Source organism: Galeopterus variegatus, unplaced genomic scaffold (genome assembly GCF_000696425.1).
Source record: "Galeopterus variegatus unplaced genomic scaffold, G_variegatus-3.0.2 Scaffold2609, whole genome shotgun sequence".
NCBI lineage: Eukaryota > Metazoa > Chordata > Mammalia > Dermoptera > Cynocephalidae > Galeopterus > Galeopterus variegatus.
The window spans coordinates 170,119-186,177 of NW_007728720.1; the positions used below are offsets into that span (position 1 = coordinate 170,119).

Sequence of the window (16,059 nt, forward strand, 5' to 3'; positions counted from 1 at the left end):
TATATATATATATATATATATGAGTATTTGGTCTCAGCCCCCAGTTCCTGACACAGCTCCTAAAACCCTTGTACTTTCCTGAGTAATGGGGGTGATGGGAGTGTCTTACACAGAGTGCATAAATCCCTTGAATTTCCTGGGTGAATAGGAGTCTTGTTCTAATGAGGTGATTCTTGGTGGGCTCCCGGACAGCTTCAGGGTGGGGCCTGGTCACCAGAACCACCAAGCCATGAGTAGAAGCTTGGAATTTTCAGCCCTACACCCTATCCTCTGGGGAGGAGAGGGGGACTAGAGATTGAATTAATAATCATGCCTACGTGATAAACCCTCCATAAAAAACTATGGGGTTCAGTGAGCTGGGTTAGTGAATTCCCACATGCCAGGACAGTGGTGCATCCCAACTCTACGGGGGTGGAAGCTCCTGTGCTTGCGACCCTTCTGGACTTCACCTTATGTACCTCTTCATCTGGCTGTTCATTTGTACCCTTTATAATAAAGGGGTGAACATAAGTAAAATGTTTCCCTGAGTTCTGTGAGCTATTATAGCAAATTATCAAACCTGAGGAGGGGAATGTGGGAATTCCCAATTTGTAGCCAAGTCAGACAGAAGCGTGGGTACTCTAGGCACCCAATACTTGTGACTGGCGTCTGAAGTGGGGACAGTCTTGTGGGACCTAGCCCTTAACCTGTGGGGTCTGTGCCAACTTGGGATAGTTAGAGTCAGAATTGAACTCAATTGTAGGACACCCAGTTGAAGTCCGCAAAGAATTGGATAATTTCTTGGTGTGAAAAAAACCATGCATTTGATGTAAGAAGTGTTAGTAGAGGAACAGTTTTCCTTTATTGGCATATCTTTTTTTTTGGTTTCCCGGAGCCTCATTATTATCTCTGAATTCTTTGTTTTTAAATCAAAGCTTCAAAGACAAGTGGGATTATTGAGTCTTTATTGATTGGTTTGAACCTTTAATGAGGCCCTGTAACCTGTTTTCCAGCTTATAGGCGTCATAGAACAACTTTTTATTACTAAAACGTGGGTTTGTTTTATTGAAATTAGTAGTTTAGTACACTTGAAAGAGCATTACACTGGGAATCAGAATTTGGATGTAGTCTTGATTTTGTGTAATCTCAGGCAGATTATTTTACCCCTCTTCACTCAGGGATTCTCCTGCGGGGACAGGGTGGGAATATATAAAAGTGAACCAGCTTTTTAAAAATGCGTTTACCCCTTCCTGTCTCCCCCACCAACAATGTAATTCTACATCCTCTCCCACCTCCAGCCCCATCATTGTCAGGAGTGAGCCGTTGTGTATGTTATAACCTTCAGGTGTGTTGGGGTTGAAACAGGTTGAGCACTATTGAACTCAAAGCTCTTTTCTAGCTCTGAGATTCTTACGGAAAGGTCTTCAAACCTGAGACCAGTGTAAAAGTTGCAGGTATTAACTTCTCAGCATACCAGATAGGGGGAGAAAGTCACCTGGTATTCTAAAAGGCATAGAGATATCAATATACGAGAACAGATGTCCCTCAATTTATGAAGGGGCTATGTCCCAATAAATATATCATAAGGTGAAAGTATCGTAAGTTGAAATGCATGTAATATTCTGATAAATCCATTGTAAAGTCAAAAAATCATAAGTTGGGGACCATCTGTATGTGGTTTCTTAACTACTGGTCAAGAATTACTATGTCTTAGTCCCTTTTTATCAGACAGCACTATGATTCGCAGGCACTCCCCAGTGCAGTACAAATTCCAGCCTTCCTCTCCTGCAGTGAACACAATATTGTTGTTAACACAAGAGAACTTGTCATAGTTAACAAAACTGCATACTCCATGAAGACAAAGGCTAGGTCTGATTCTGTTCACCATTGTACCACCAGCACTAACAACAGTACCTGGTTCATAGTAGCCATTCAATAAATGTCCAATGGGTGATTAAATAAACTAATGAATTTGGGGAGAATAAGGACCTGCAGCCAAAAAGCTGTTCTGTTGACTCCAGCATACTCTAGTTGCTAAGTGCAGAAACAGATGAGAAAAGTTCCTGGAAATCCTTTTGGGTGGTAAGAATGAGTGGTTAAGAAGCCCAAGAATTTGGTTGGGACCACCCACTTAAATTTTAACTACTTATGGCAAAATAAATCAGTTAGTACCTGTCTGAATGAGAATTATGCTGCAATAATTTGGTCAAAGCTTAACTATTCAGAATATTTTCTGATCCAATGATGAGTAAGCAGAAAAACAACCATCTTGTTCCCTTATTGGAAAGCAGTTTAGGATATAAGTCCATTTTTCTGCCCAAGTGAGATTTGGTGAACAGAATTTTATTTTATTTTATTTTATTTTTGGCAGCTGGCCAGTATGGTAAACCAAACCCTTGACCTTGTTGCTACAAGACTGTGCTGTAATAACTGAGCTAACAGGCCAGCCCCGGTGAACAGAATTTTGTTATAATTCAGCATCTTACAGGGTCTCAGGATTCATCACAAAATAGAAGTATGTGGTGTGTCATGGATGTACTTGAGGACTGGGATGAAGTTGCACTGACCCAGAGTGACCTTATAAGGTTGAATGGATGGTAACCCACATGGTTTGATTTGAGAGGCGCTGTGAAGGCTTTTTTTCCCCAGAAATCTCTCTCCTGTGGATTGTTTCAGTACATGAAATTCCAACATTTAGACTCTGGATTAAGGATTATCTGTATTCAAGAGTCCACTTTAAAAGGTAAATAAATACTCCTAAGAGGACTAATTTATTTACCAAACTGAATGGGATCACTGGATGATGAAAGATGATGTTCACTGGACACAAATAGGTTACAGAGCAGCTAACTTTTGAAAAGGTGGCAAGGGTAGAGGTAGGTCCTGAGCAATGAGTCCTGCTTGAGGGACGCAGACCTGAGTGGGTCAATGAGCTAGAAGGAGTATGAGAATGCTGGGTGTTTGGAAAATAAGGTGCCACAAGGCCAGGACGGGCATGGAAGGGAGAGAAAGTTACCACTTCAGATTAACCTTGCCCAGCTTGGGGTTTCTGCATGGGCAACATGTATTCTATATTTTAAAATCCAGACCTTTTCCACCCATTTCTATCAAATTCATTCCGTTAACTTCAGCTCAGCTTCTAGGCTATCAAGAGCATTTCGAATCATTATTCTGTCACACAGCATAATAGCCATTCCCCTCAGGAGCAATCCATCCATAAATCATTAAGTGCACCTTCTGTGTTTTTATTTAAGTCACTGGTTCTTAATCTTGGATTCAGGAAGTTTGTAATTCATCTAAAACTGTATGTGACATTTTGTGTGTATAAGCATTTTCCAGCAGATTCTCAAGGTGATCTATAGCCTCAAAAATGGTTAAAAATCACTGATCCAACTGTTTATCAGTATTTTATCAGTATTTTAAACAGAACAGAGTAAATAAGGACAGAGCTGTACAAGGGTACTTCAAAAAATTCATGGAAAGATCAATATTATCTTTTAATCCTATTTTTCCATAAACTTTTTGAAGTACCCTCATGTAAGACTAACACTAGTGCCTTCCTTTCTTGTCAACACAAATCCATCAGAAATATGGGCGTGTAATTGTTGCCTATTACATGTCAGTCCCTTTTCTTGTGATTTGCCTCTATCATAACAGGGGAAGGGAAAAATGAATTTCAGCTACTTGGGCATTCTGGTAATTGAGATTTTTACACTATGGTGTTTAGTTTTTAATCTTTAAATAAAATATTATTTAAAAATGTTTAAATTAGGTCATTCTTAAGACCTTCATCATTTTGCTTCCTATACCCACTATACACCAAATATCTTAGTATCATATTTAGTCTGTGAATGGAATTATGGATGCTTTAAAAATCCCTGAGATTAGCTGAAAATTGACATGTCAAATACATAAGTAAAAGCTTGCTATCTTTTCTCTCCCTGGCTCTGGACAAGTATAATGTTAATTTCCATTCCAACCCACCTTAAAACCTACGAAGACTCTACCTAGAAAGGGATTTGCAGTTCAAGAAAATCCTTCTCATGTGCTGTTAGAGATTCATTACTTCATTTAAAAATGACTCACCTTAAAAGGAAGTATGTAGGTCAAAATAAGGCAAAGCTAATCTCTAGTGATGGAAAACAGATCAGTGGTTGTCTAGGTCTAGGGCGACAGTGGGATTGCACAAAGGCGTGTGAGGGAACATTTGGGGCCAGTGGAAATGTTCTCTATCTAGATGGGTGTGGTGGGTTTCATGGCTGTGTACATCTGTCAAAACTCATCAAACTGTACACTTGAAATGGTTGCAGTGTATTATACATACATTATATGTCAATAAAGTTGTTTATAAAAGGATTTACCTTAGGAGTCATTAAAATGAAACTTTATTGAGTATTATTTATTGAGCTTCCAAACAAGATTTAAAATATGATTACACAAGTGAAAAAATCAGTCTACTTGTAAATTTTTCCCAGGTGGAATGTGGTCAAAATAGGATCATAAAAAAATATTTTTAACTGGTGAAGAGGAGGTGATATCAATGCGTTTTGGTGAATATTTAGCGTTTATACAAGAGTTATCTCTTAATTTGGAATGTACCAAGAGTAAAACAGAATATTTAAATAATTACTTGAGATTATTTAAAATAGATTTTGTGTTCATTTAGAATGCTTTTCTAGTCCACCCTTTCAAAATAGATAGCATCAGACACAGTGATAACATGATAGCTCATTCAAAGGCAAATTGTACTTCACCTATGATATATCAACATTTTGTATTTGCTGGAAAAAAATTGTATTTGAAACTGTTTCTACATGATTTGGCATTTGAAAATTGGGTTATTTTTTAAATTAGCTATACTCAGATATTGGATAACAGGGTGATTCTGTGGGAAATCTAACATGATGAATGAAGTATTAATTATCAAACCTGGTTTTAAATGCTACGTACCAATTAATATGTACCCTTTACATATTCTCCTTTGCTGTTTCTGGAGAATTTTTTCTCCAATCTATGAGATAATGCTGGTGAATTCTTTTCTTAGTGGTCAATATAAAAATGAATAGGAAAACCCCGACAACTAAACCTAGAAATAACATTGAAGCCAATTAGTGCCACCTTGTCATGTGTGCATGTGGAATGTAACAAAGAGTAACTAAAAATAGAGAAATTAGAGAAATAAAGTTTTCTGAAATACAACACAGGAGCTGTTGCAAAACTTTCGACTGAGAAATCACTTGCTTTGTCATTTGTTTTGCTTACATGTTAGTAAAATTGTAAGTACGCTCTACTGGTAATACAGGAACCCTTGCATTTATTTAGTAGTTATCTTGGACTGTTTATTTTGGATTTATGGTAGGAATGAGCGCCTTGTTAGAAGAGGGTTGGTCAGAATGGAGGGAAGAGGTAAGGGCTGGTTAGGTCAACTGAATTACAAATGCCAGTAATGGGTTCCTTAGTGATGAATGTAGTACTTAGCCACCAGCCTATTGCTAGCCACTCCCTTTTTCCTCATGACATAGGGGCCCAACTACAATCTCATGGCTCGGCTCTGGCTCCAGTTCTGGCTCTGGCTCCAGTTCCGGTTCTGGCTCCAGTTCCGGTTCTGGCTCCTGCTCCAGCTCCACCTCGATCTCAAGCTCAGGCACTGGAACAGGCTCCTGTCCTGGGGCAGGCTCCCGGGCAGGCTCTGGGGCAGACTCTTGTTTCAGGTTAGGCTCATGGTCTGGCTCCAGGATGGTGGCAGGGTCCGTCTCATGAATGTAAGGTGGCAGGGTTGCTTCTAGCTGGACAATGTCTTCAGTTGGCATTGCTTCACTCTCTGCACCTTGGTTTGCCTTTGTCATTGGTCTGCAAGAAAGTAGGTCAAGAAAAGAACAACTGACAGAAAATGCTAATTTTGAAGTTTCAGGTGGAGCCATATGGTCTGTGGCTTCAGTGACTATAGGTCCCAGACTGTCCAGGACATCTTTTATTTCTGATATTCTGATTCACTGTCAGACCATATGTCTTCATTTGGGGTTCAGAAAGGTTAGGTCTCAACAACGTAATGAAAATTCAAGAAAGACCAGTATTTAAAAGGATGAAAGAGTCTAAGAATCTAATAAGGTCTCTGAGGGCCAAATCCACAGTTGTGATGCATCTCTATCTCCCACTCCATCTAGCACAATACTTGGCACCTGGTCAGCATCCAATACCTAGTCATGGAAGCAGGGAGATGGAGGGACGAACCAACGAATGAATGTGATATACACTAGAGCATAGCACAGTGGGTGAGAGCATGGGCTGTAGGCAGGACCACATTCTGACTTCTATGGGCGCTAGGCACTTTTGCCTTTGTGGGCCTCTCGTTCCATAAAACATATTTCAAATTATATTTTATGACTGTGTTGGTATAAAGACAAATATGTTAGTATTATATATGAAAACATTTTCTTGGACCTAAAAGAGTGGTTGTGATGGTTAAATAAGATGAAACACAGAAAGTGTTTAGAACAGAGTCTGGTGGCCCTCATCATTCTTTTTGTAAAAGCACTTAGAGTGAGCAGAAAGATACTTCTGATATCTTATGTGCAAAGAAGTGCTTAGGAAAAGCTGACTGAAAGAGATATGCCTGAGAAATGTGTGTATTCAAAGTAAAGATAACAAAATAAGGGCTTACTCCAATTCCGTGGTGGTTTTAGAATTTCTCTTCCTTTCCTTTGTCTTTGCCTTGTTCCTTGTAAAGCACACAACAGAGATGATGATGGCAGCACCTACCAAGACAACTACCAAGGCCCCAACGATGATTCCAATTTCCAGATCTGGAGGACACAAGCAGCTGGTTAGTAAAGTGGAACATACTGTCGTCTCATACATGTGTATTTGTGACTTGGGGGGAATATTTGGGGCATTCACACAGTGAGAAAGTGACGTGTATAGGCTGGGGGACTGGAAACGCCTACAAATCTGTCTGCTGGACTCATAGTGAGCAAAAAAAGATGACTGGCTTGACTATGTAACTTAATTATTGACATTTACACACATAAAGAAAAAATACTCCTACTTGGGGGAGGCGGGCTTGTTTTGAAATGGGATTTAGAGAGGAGAGTGTTCAGTGTGCATTTGCTTGACCAGTGAAAAAGACACCATGGAGTTGCAATCTGGTCACCAGAGATATGCCTCTGTTATCAGCTGGGACATTTCACCAGGCTTTCCCAGAGCATAGGTGAAATAGGTCCCTAGAAACCATGTTCTCCCCAGCAGAGCCCATGCTCACCAAGGAGCCTCATGCATTCTGACCACCGGGAAGGGATATGCCCATTTCGATAAACAGTCATCTGGTTTGTTACATCAGTCTATGGGAAAACTTAATGAACGCAAGATGATCCAGCTGAGGACCAGACCCTCAAGCCCTGAGTTATTGTCCCCGAGAGACCATGTCTGGGTTATAAGCTGGCCCATCTCCATCCGCCTCCCCTCAAACAAGGATGAGAGGCTCGTCAAGTTGCCTGCTCATTCTTTTAACTTTTTACCACTGAAGGAATACATATGAGTAACTGTAAAAGTCAAATCGTTCTACTAAACTTGTAACAAAAACAGCAGTCCCCTGCCCCACTCCTCCCCGTCTCTGAGTCCCATTCACTGGAGGTGACCACTCTTAACTTTCTTTTTTAATCTCTTGCCTCTGTGTTTCTATAGGCTTGTTCTGATACATCCTGCCTTTTTAAATTTTCATCATTTCTTCTACACTTCCTACTCTGGAAGTCGGAGATTTAACTCTTTTACACCACTCCTCACACCCAATCACATACTTCTAATATAGTTATATCATAAGTTGTAGATAAACCAAAGGTCGCAGTATTATGACTATGTAAATATCATTCACATCTGAGGAACATAGTATACTATGATTCTTTCTTGTACAACATTTTAAAACAATTTTCCCTGAGGTTAATAATTGCCTCAATGGGGAATTTGTTTAATTTTTTCTTTTTTTTTTTTAATGCATTTTCACTAATCCCAAAATTTCCAGCAAAACCATTAAACTCCTTTCAATAGGTTCAAACACGTCAGATAATCTGTAAGTTTCTTACGTTTTTCTTTTTGGAGACATCCCTTCCTCTTCCCCCGGTATGGACTGGCTGCCCTCCTAAGCCTGCTTCTCTACTTCCATCTTTCGACGTCCCCATTTTATAGATAAAGAAACTGGCTTTGCAAGCTTCTTTGAGATCCAGCTGAAATAGCACTTTGTCAGGAAAGCTGCCCCTGTTTCTATAAATATAATTGTTCCTTCTTTGGTGCCCTATAGTCCCAATGCAGATCTCTATTATCGCATTTAGCACATTTTAGGTTTGTTTGTCCCTCTAGCTGAACTGTGAGTTCCTTCAGTGTAGGACATATATCTTCCTAATCTCTGCATCTTCATCACCTAAGTTTGAGGAAGGGAGGGAGGCAAATGCTGGACATCATTGGAAAAAAGATTAGAAAGGAAGCAAGTTTTCAGAACAAATCCTAGGTGTCTACATCTGCAGTATGATCGTACCTCTAGGAAGTCAAAAGAGATTGAGGAAGATCTAACGAAAGGTAACAGAAATGATCAAGAGAACAGAGCTGAGAGCAATATGAAAATGAAGGAGCAACCTTCTGGACAAATTAAAGGAAGAATGCTCAGCTTCATAGAAGAGCAAGAATTCAATGGAACTTGCCACTCCTGGATATAAAACCACAAATTCAAAAGAAGTTAGAAAAAAATGAATAGATGACAAGATCCTAAATGTTATCAAGTGACCCTTGAGAGGTTTGAGGAAAAATCCCTTGTGAGGGCTTGCCCCTGGATTGACCCAGTTTGACACTTCCAGGGCCCTTAAGTGTTATGCTTAGAGGTTTAGAGGTTTAGAGGCATCCCGGCTCTGCCAGTTACTAACTGCATGACCTTAGGCAAATCATTTACTTCCCTGAGCTTTAGTGTCCTTTTCAGTAAAATGAGGCTAACAATATATTCTACCTCCTAAATATGGTGGTTGGGAGGATTGAGTGAGATAATGCTCCTACAGCACCTGGCAGAGTGTCTGGCACATGATTTGTGCTCCACAAATATTAGCTACTACGATTGTGGGTGTCAGTGTTCTTATTACTATTATTATTAGAGGCAGGTCTTAACAATGCGATTAAGAACTGAAAAGTTTGCAAGCTGTATGTTTGACATACATAGCTACAGTGTTACCTGGATTTACCAACAGCATCACAAAGAAAAATTCAGACTGATATTATCAATGAGACTGTTGCTTTATTTATTGAATAGTAATACCTACTTTCTAGAGACTTTGTGAAACTTAAACAAATTTCTTTTTGGAGAAGACTGAGGGCAGTGTGTGGCACATATTAAGTATTATGTAAGCATTCAATATTAGGATGGGCTTTTATCATATCAACCTATAAATAAAGCACGCAAATCTCCAGAGAGGCAATAAGGACTAGCCAATGATCCTAATCAATTTACTTGGCTGACAGGCCCAGGCTACTTGATTTAAGAAGAAACTGTTAAAGCTGTATGGTCAACTCACGTGAAGAGGTTAGATCAATCTCACAGGAACTATTGCCAAGGTTGTTGGTAGCAGTGCACTGATAATAACCCTGTTTTAAAATCGTCAGATTTCTGATAACCAAAATCCCAGTGGCTGGGTCTGTCAAAACCAGAAAATAGACTTTTGAGATCTCTTATGTACGTACAGATCATATCAGTGTAACAGATCATTCGATACCCATGCACTTCCCCACATTGGCCTCCCTTTCTTGAGATGTCTAGGGTCCACCTAGGCCCCTCAGGACTGTTTCAAAGGTAGCCCATCTAGGACAGTTCCTATTCCTAGAAGGTGGGGAGTAGACCAGACCACAATCATTATGTTGGGAGACAGATATTCCTTTTACATGTGCCACACCCACCCCCAAGAAAAAGAGAAGATTAAACTCTAAGGACAAGCATCCAGCCACACACTCACTCTGTCAGCCAACCACAAACAAGGCCTTTCCAGGGGCTGTTGAAGGTTATACTTACTGAAGGTTTCTTTCACTGGCACAATGTCTTTTCCCTCAAGTTTATGCCAGTAGTACACAGGGGATGGTGTTCCAAGAGCAGAGAAGCAAGAGAGAGAGACAGTATGGCCAGTTTCTGGTCTTCCTTGAATGCTGCAAAAGGGCTTAGAAGGTTTGACTGGAAGGCAATGACAAAGAGTAAAAATCCTGCTGGATGAATGGCAGTCTGTGACAATTACAATCACTTCCTTATTTTCATTTTACAGAATATGTGTTTATTAAAAAAAAAAAAAAAAAATCTCTGAAAACTTATTTTGACAGTTATTTGGTTACACCACCAGGTGGAAGTAGAGCACTTCAGGTGCAGGAACCCTCTAGCCAGGAGGCCATTAAGATTCAAATAGTGTCTCCTCTGTCTGCCTCCTCCCTGGATTTATAACCATGAATTTCCTCATTGTGCCTTAAAATATGCCTTTATTAAAGCAGCCAAATGTAAGTAAACACTAAATGACTAGGAACATAGTTCATACTTTAAAATCACAATTTTAAAGGAAAATAAAACCCTTAAATACTTTGAGATAAACTTATTTATTCTTTTTAAAAATTGTTTTACAAATGCTGTATTTTTCTTTCCCTTTATGAGTCATTTTTTGCACTTATTTGTTTGTGGGTGACACAAAACAGTTGCAAGGTTTGATTTGCCTGTGTCCCTCGTCAGTAGGGGAAGCCCGTTTTGTGTGTGTGTGCTACACAGCACTGAAATCTTTATTCATCCTTCACTCAACAAGCATTTAGTTATGTGGGTCTGGCACTGGTCTAGGCACCAGGAATTTAAAAGTAACTTTGATACAATTCTGAAGTGGGGGGGGACGAGTGATGAGAGATGAGGCTAGAGAGTGGCAGAGGCCATATCTTGGAGGACTTTCTATTCCATGTATTTTAGACTGAGAGCAGGGGGACATGGAAGGAGCTTAAGTAGGGGTGTGATAATGGTCATTTTAACATTTTAGATGGATCACTTTGTCACTGGGGGTGCCTGAACCAAGGGACAGAAGAAGACAGATTCAAGAGGTATTAAGAAAGTAGAATCAGGAGGACTTGGTGACCATCTGGATATGGAGGATGAGGAAGAGAGTGGGGTCAATGATGAGTCCCAGGCATCTGATTTGGACATCTGGGTACATGATCTTGCCATCCACTGAGATAAAGAACACAGGAGGAGGAGTAGATTCTAGGAGAGGGGGTGACAGGGAGGAAGGGGTGATGATGAGGTCACTTTGGGATATACTGAGTTTCAGCTGCTTGTGAAAACACCTCAGTGGATTTGTCCTGTGGGAAGCTGGGAAGCTGAATCTCCTCATTCATCTTACTTTGCAAAGCTTATTCTGTCAATCTTTTTTTTTTTTTTCATTTTTTTGTTCAACATGAGAATTTCCTGAAATCTATCCTTAATCCTATACACAGATAGTGATCTGAATTTCTCTACTTCCTTATCTTAATTTGGATATAGAATCCTCTAAAGGCTTAGGTTCTCTAAGTTAGGTGAGTTAGACCTTAAATGCTTCAGACTGCTCAGCTGTTCAGCTCTTATCTGGGATGCAGTAAAGAGCACACTCTGGATCCACACAGAACACTGGCTCTGCAATTTTACCCTATATGTGTTTAGGCAGGTTACCTAAGTTAACCAGACCTCAGTTGGCTCATCTGTAAAACATGAATAAGAGATTATCGAACCTCTGGCTGATCTGAATATTAAATAAAATGATGTGTACAGAGCCTTGCACATGTGACTGCTGTTGGCCACAGGCAGGACTGATTTCTGCTACTAAAATTAATGCTGCATTGACTTCGGCTCTGCCCAGCCATCTCAGACTCATGTGTAGCCTCTGTACACATGAGCAAGAAGACAGCTGCATGTAGCTGTAACTCTTTCAAATACTTCACTATCCCTCTCTTTTAAACAGATGTCTTTTAATTAGAAGAAGTATTTTTCTACTTAGCTCTTTATTCTCTTTTTCTTACCAATGACTTTCTCAGATGGGAATAACTTGTTTGATTTGCCTATCCTAAACTAGGTTATTTAGCCAGAAGTCCATTGCAACTATCACTAGATTTAGATACAGCCTTTTTTAAAAGATGACAATTTATAGCCTTTATAGCAGAATAGAACAATTTAAACAAAATTAAATGGAGGTGTTTCACCTCAAAGTCAGACACCAGGACTTAAACTAAATTATGGGCAAAAACCTGCTTGCACTCATTTTTTGAGCCCGGAATTAAACCCATATAGGCTTTTTTTTTTTCGAACACATTTTTCTCGTTTAATATTTTTATTAACAAAACACTTAGTGAATCACTTTGAACCCAATCCCAAACCTATATATCTTCTAAAACTACTGAATCAGGATTGAATTGACATTTCATCTGTTAAAGTCCCCAGTAGAACTTGGGTGTTTTATTGGCAAAGCTATTGATCTACCATTTAGCTTTATTGCTTTCAACAGAATTGGGATGGGAGGAAAAGGCTCACCTCAGAAAATAAATGAAAATGCTTCAGGGTGTTCTCAAACCTTCTCTAAATTAATCATTTTCTTTCTATGTGCCAGATTGCAGAAGGTAGATGATGCTCCTTCCAAGTGCACACGAAATAATTATTCAAACACTATCTGGGTATTTTTCAGAGATTAATTTTCCAAGGTTGTCATACCTAATGGAAATCTCTCAAATAAATGGCTGTCCAAACCACCTGGTCTTTTACTCATTGCTATTTCCTTCACCTAAATTGTGCCCTGCCACCTCAGCCCCTCTTCTGCCTGACACACTCTTGCACATACTTCAACATTCAGTACAAAAGTCACTTTCTCCGATAAGCCTTCTCCAATTCCCCTTGCACAGCTTTAAGCCCTTTCCCTGTGCCCTCACAGCTCTCCTCTCATATCTCCACTGAAAGCTTTTATGCTACATATCTGTCTCCTTCACTAGACTGAACTTTTGGTGGGCAGGGACCCTATATCTTAAATCTTCCCATCTGCATTGCTTAGCACAGTAACTGGCACATGTGTTCAGGGTTTGTTGAATGAATTCATGCATGAACAAGTGAATGCATGGGATTGATGTTCATCTCTGGGTAATGAAATGTCTCTGAAAGATGCATTCCTATGAAGAGCCATGTTTAAGGAAGTATCAACATCTCTCCCCACAATTGCCCTCTCTTACCCACCTGTCTCCACCTTACCCCACCCCCCAGTTAGGGCAAGCAGAATAGGTGCTTGTATGCAATGGGATTTGAGAACTCCAAACAGACTCTGCAATGTTTAGAGAAAAACTAGCCATCCCAAAATTTCCAGAATTTGTATGATTTCCTAAATTTGTAGGATGCCTTTGTTCTTTGCCCAATTAATAAAAATCAAATTTTTGAGAGTTCCCAAATAAAGAAATCCACAGATTATTCTGCCTCTTTCCTTACCTGGGTCCTGGCTGCTTAAGGAAAAGTCATGACATAGTCATGGCAGGAACTACCTGACCCAATGACTCAAGAGAAAGAACAACTCAGAGAGAAAGTGACGCTCAACTTCTTATGGAGATTGATTTGGAATCCTTTGAACTTTACCTTCTTGTCTAGCTTTATCTCAGGGTTATTTTAAAGCCCTAGTGAGATAAGATGTGCTCTGTTTCCCGGGGTTCGGGATTCAGTACACACCTCTGGGTTTCAGGCCACTCCCCTGAGCCTCAAACCACTCTCCTAGGACTCAAGTTCCATCCCTGAGTCCTAAGCTATGGGTGGCCTGTAGCACCTATTTTTGGCACCAGCAGGTGGAGATTGAGACTGCATCTTCAGTAAAAAGGAGTTTACCCCTTAAATAACTTTCCACTGGAGGCACTAGAGAGCACCTAGAAAATTCTAAGTGTATTTGGCACGTGTGATGGAATTTGACCAATGATTATGCTCTAAAAGAGACCAACTGAGCATGTGCAAGATTATGTTACATAGCAGGCAATTACCCCCTTAATTGAATATTCATTAGATAGTATGAATATGTATTAGATAGCAAAACTATAAAAGCTGAACCCGGGCAGAAGGTGGGGTTGTTGCTCACTTTCCTGGGGCCAACCCATACTTCACTGGCTGAGGTGTGTGTGCTTTACTTTTATGTTAAGCTTACTTTTAGCAGGTGGCTACTCACTCTCTTGAATCAGCCTGTGCTCTGTCCTAAACTTTAAGTCTGTATTTCTTACTTTTGTGTTAAACATGGTGTGGGCCCTGCTCAGTCTCTTGAGCTATGCTGCACTCTCCCTGTGAAATCTGTATCTCTTATTCATTATATTAAACCGGTTCTCACTTTCTACTGTGACTCTGCTCTTGAATTCTTTCCTGTGGAGGAGTCAAGAAACTGGTAAAAGGAGGGGGTGGGTTGAGGCTGGCTATCAGGCCTTCCCAGACCCTCTCCTCCAGTATCACTAGGATGAAGAGGCTTGGCCTCTTTGAGTTGTTTCTGGTCAGAACACCCCAGAGCCAGGGAGCAACAGAAAATAGAGGATTAATCCCTCAACATTTTTGAACAATTAAAAACCCTTAATCTCTAGCATCTCATTTGAGCCTCATAACAAAGAAGGCAGGGCAGGAATTATATAACCTCATCTCACAATGGCCAGAGAAAGGGGGACTGACTTATATGAAGTCACTGAGTACAGAGTAAGATCTATAACCTATGTTTTCTTACTACCAGCTTGTTGCTTCAGCATTTATACCACACCATTTAGTTTCTGTGTATGAGGGTACTCCCAAAAGCTTGTGGAAAGATTTATATTGTCTGTCAATTTTATTTTTCCAACAACTTTTTGAAGTACTCTCGTACATGGCTAGTCTTCCAAACTGGAACATAAACTCTCCCAGGAAAGTGCTTGAATAATACTTCTTTTGTCTGCCTCTGTACCCCAATGCCTAGCACAGGGCTCAGCAAAATAAAATCCCAATTGATTGAACTAACCCATTCTTGAAAATTAGCTCTAAAGTACCTTTCCCTCTTTCCCAGGTTGCTAGATGCTGTGGCACACCTCACAGTAAATATCACCTGGTACCTTTTCGGCATATCCAGGGCAGCAAGCCAAGACAACTTTGGACAGTTCTCCTGGGCATGCACCTTGTTATCTACCGATTGTTGCTTTTCCAAGCTACTCAGTTATTAAGTCACTGATGTGATCTAGTTCCTCCCTTCCAGGGATGTGTGTACACAGCTTGAGAGGAGCAATGACTAGATCAGCTCCATTTGGGGTTACTTAAAAGTGGGAAAACGCTTAGCTCAACTGGTTAGTCAGCAAGGGGTGGCAGTCCTTTCACCCCTCCCTTTAGCACTTCCCACCCCAGGGCCTGCAGACAGGTGCTTAGCCCCCTTTGTCCTCTCAGACACAGCTTGGAAGGAGCCCTAGAAATTGCCAAAATTGGGATTTTCCCAAGGGCAGAAACCAAGCCTCATCACTATAAACCTCATCGCTCCTGGCACAAAGTAGGCACTCAATAAATACTGAACAAAAGATCCACTCCACCTTCATTTTAAGAGCAGATATGACTTGCCAAATGTTATATAATGAATATTTGTATATAAATAACTTAAATCTCAGCACTGGCTTAACATGTGGTACTCTTTTCAAGTAGCATTAGCAGTTTTTAAAGGGACCCTTCTGCCCATATTCAAAAAAATGACTTAATGTGGGAATTGTGGCAGGCTTTGAAGAAGTAAAAAGTTGACAGTTGTTTCCCCCAATTAGTTCTGGCTCTAATTGAAGGTTCTCTCTGAAAGAGTTGTTAGTGACCATTTAGTGGGAGGGTGGGTTATCCCCTCTGTTCTCATTCCATCCTTCAAAGATAAGGATCCCTAGAGGTTGGGTCATCTACTGCTGTCATTTTGGCAGTACTTTTGCTTTGGCAATTATTTCTACATGTTTTATGAGTGATTTCTCAGTCTTACTGTGTGAGTTGGCTTGCGTGGGGGTATGTCTCTATTTCCCTGATAGTGAAAGGAGCAGGGATATTTACACCCAGAGACTTAGTTGGCATAACTCATTCCG

At 40.2% G+C, this 16,059-nt stretch overlaps 1 protein-coding gene across 1 annotated transcript in view; it reads right to left on the reverse strand.

Annotated features, from left to right (window-relative positions):
* Window positions 1-5,471: 5,471 nt before the first annotated feature.
* The window catches only part of VSIG1 (V-set and immunoglobulin domain containing 1), a 99,228-nt gene continuing 88,640 nt past the window's right edge, over window positions 5,472-16,059 (reverse strand). The window contains exons 9-12 of the mRNA XM_008582434.1: window positions 10,016-10,171; window positions 9,525-9,644; window positions 6,641-6,782; window positions 5,472-5,829 (exon numbers count right to left, since the gene is read on the reverse strand). Coding sequence (XP_008580656.1) covers window positions 5,472-5,829; window positions 6,641-6,782; window positions 9,525-9,644; window positions 10,016-10,171 — 776 coding nt within the window. The remainder of the gene's footprint in view (window positions 5,830-6,640; window positions 6,783-9,524; window positions 9,645-10,015; window positions 10,172-16,059) is intronic.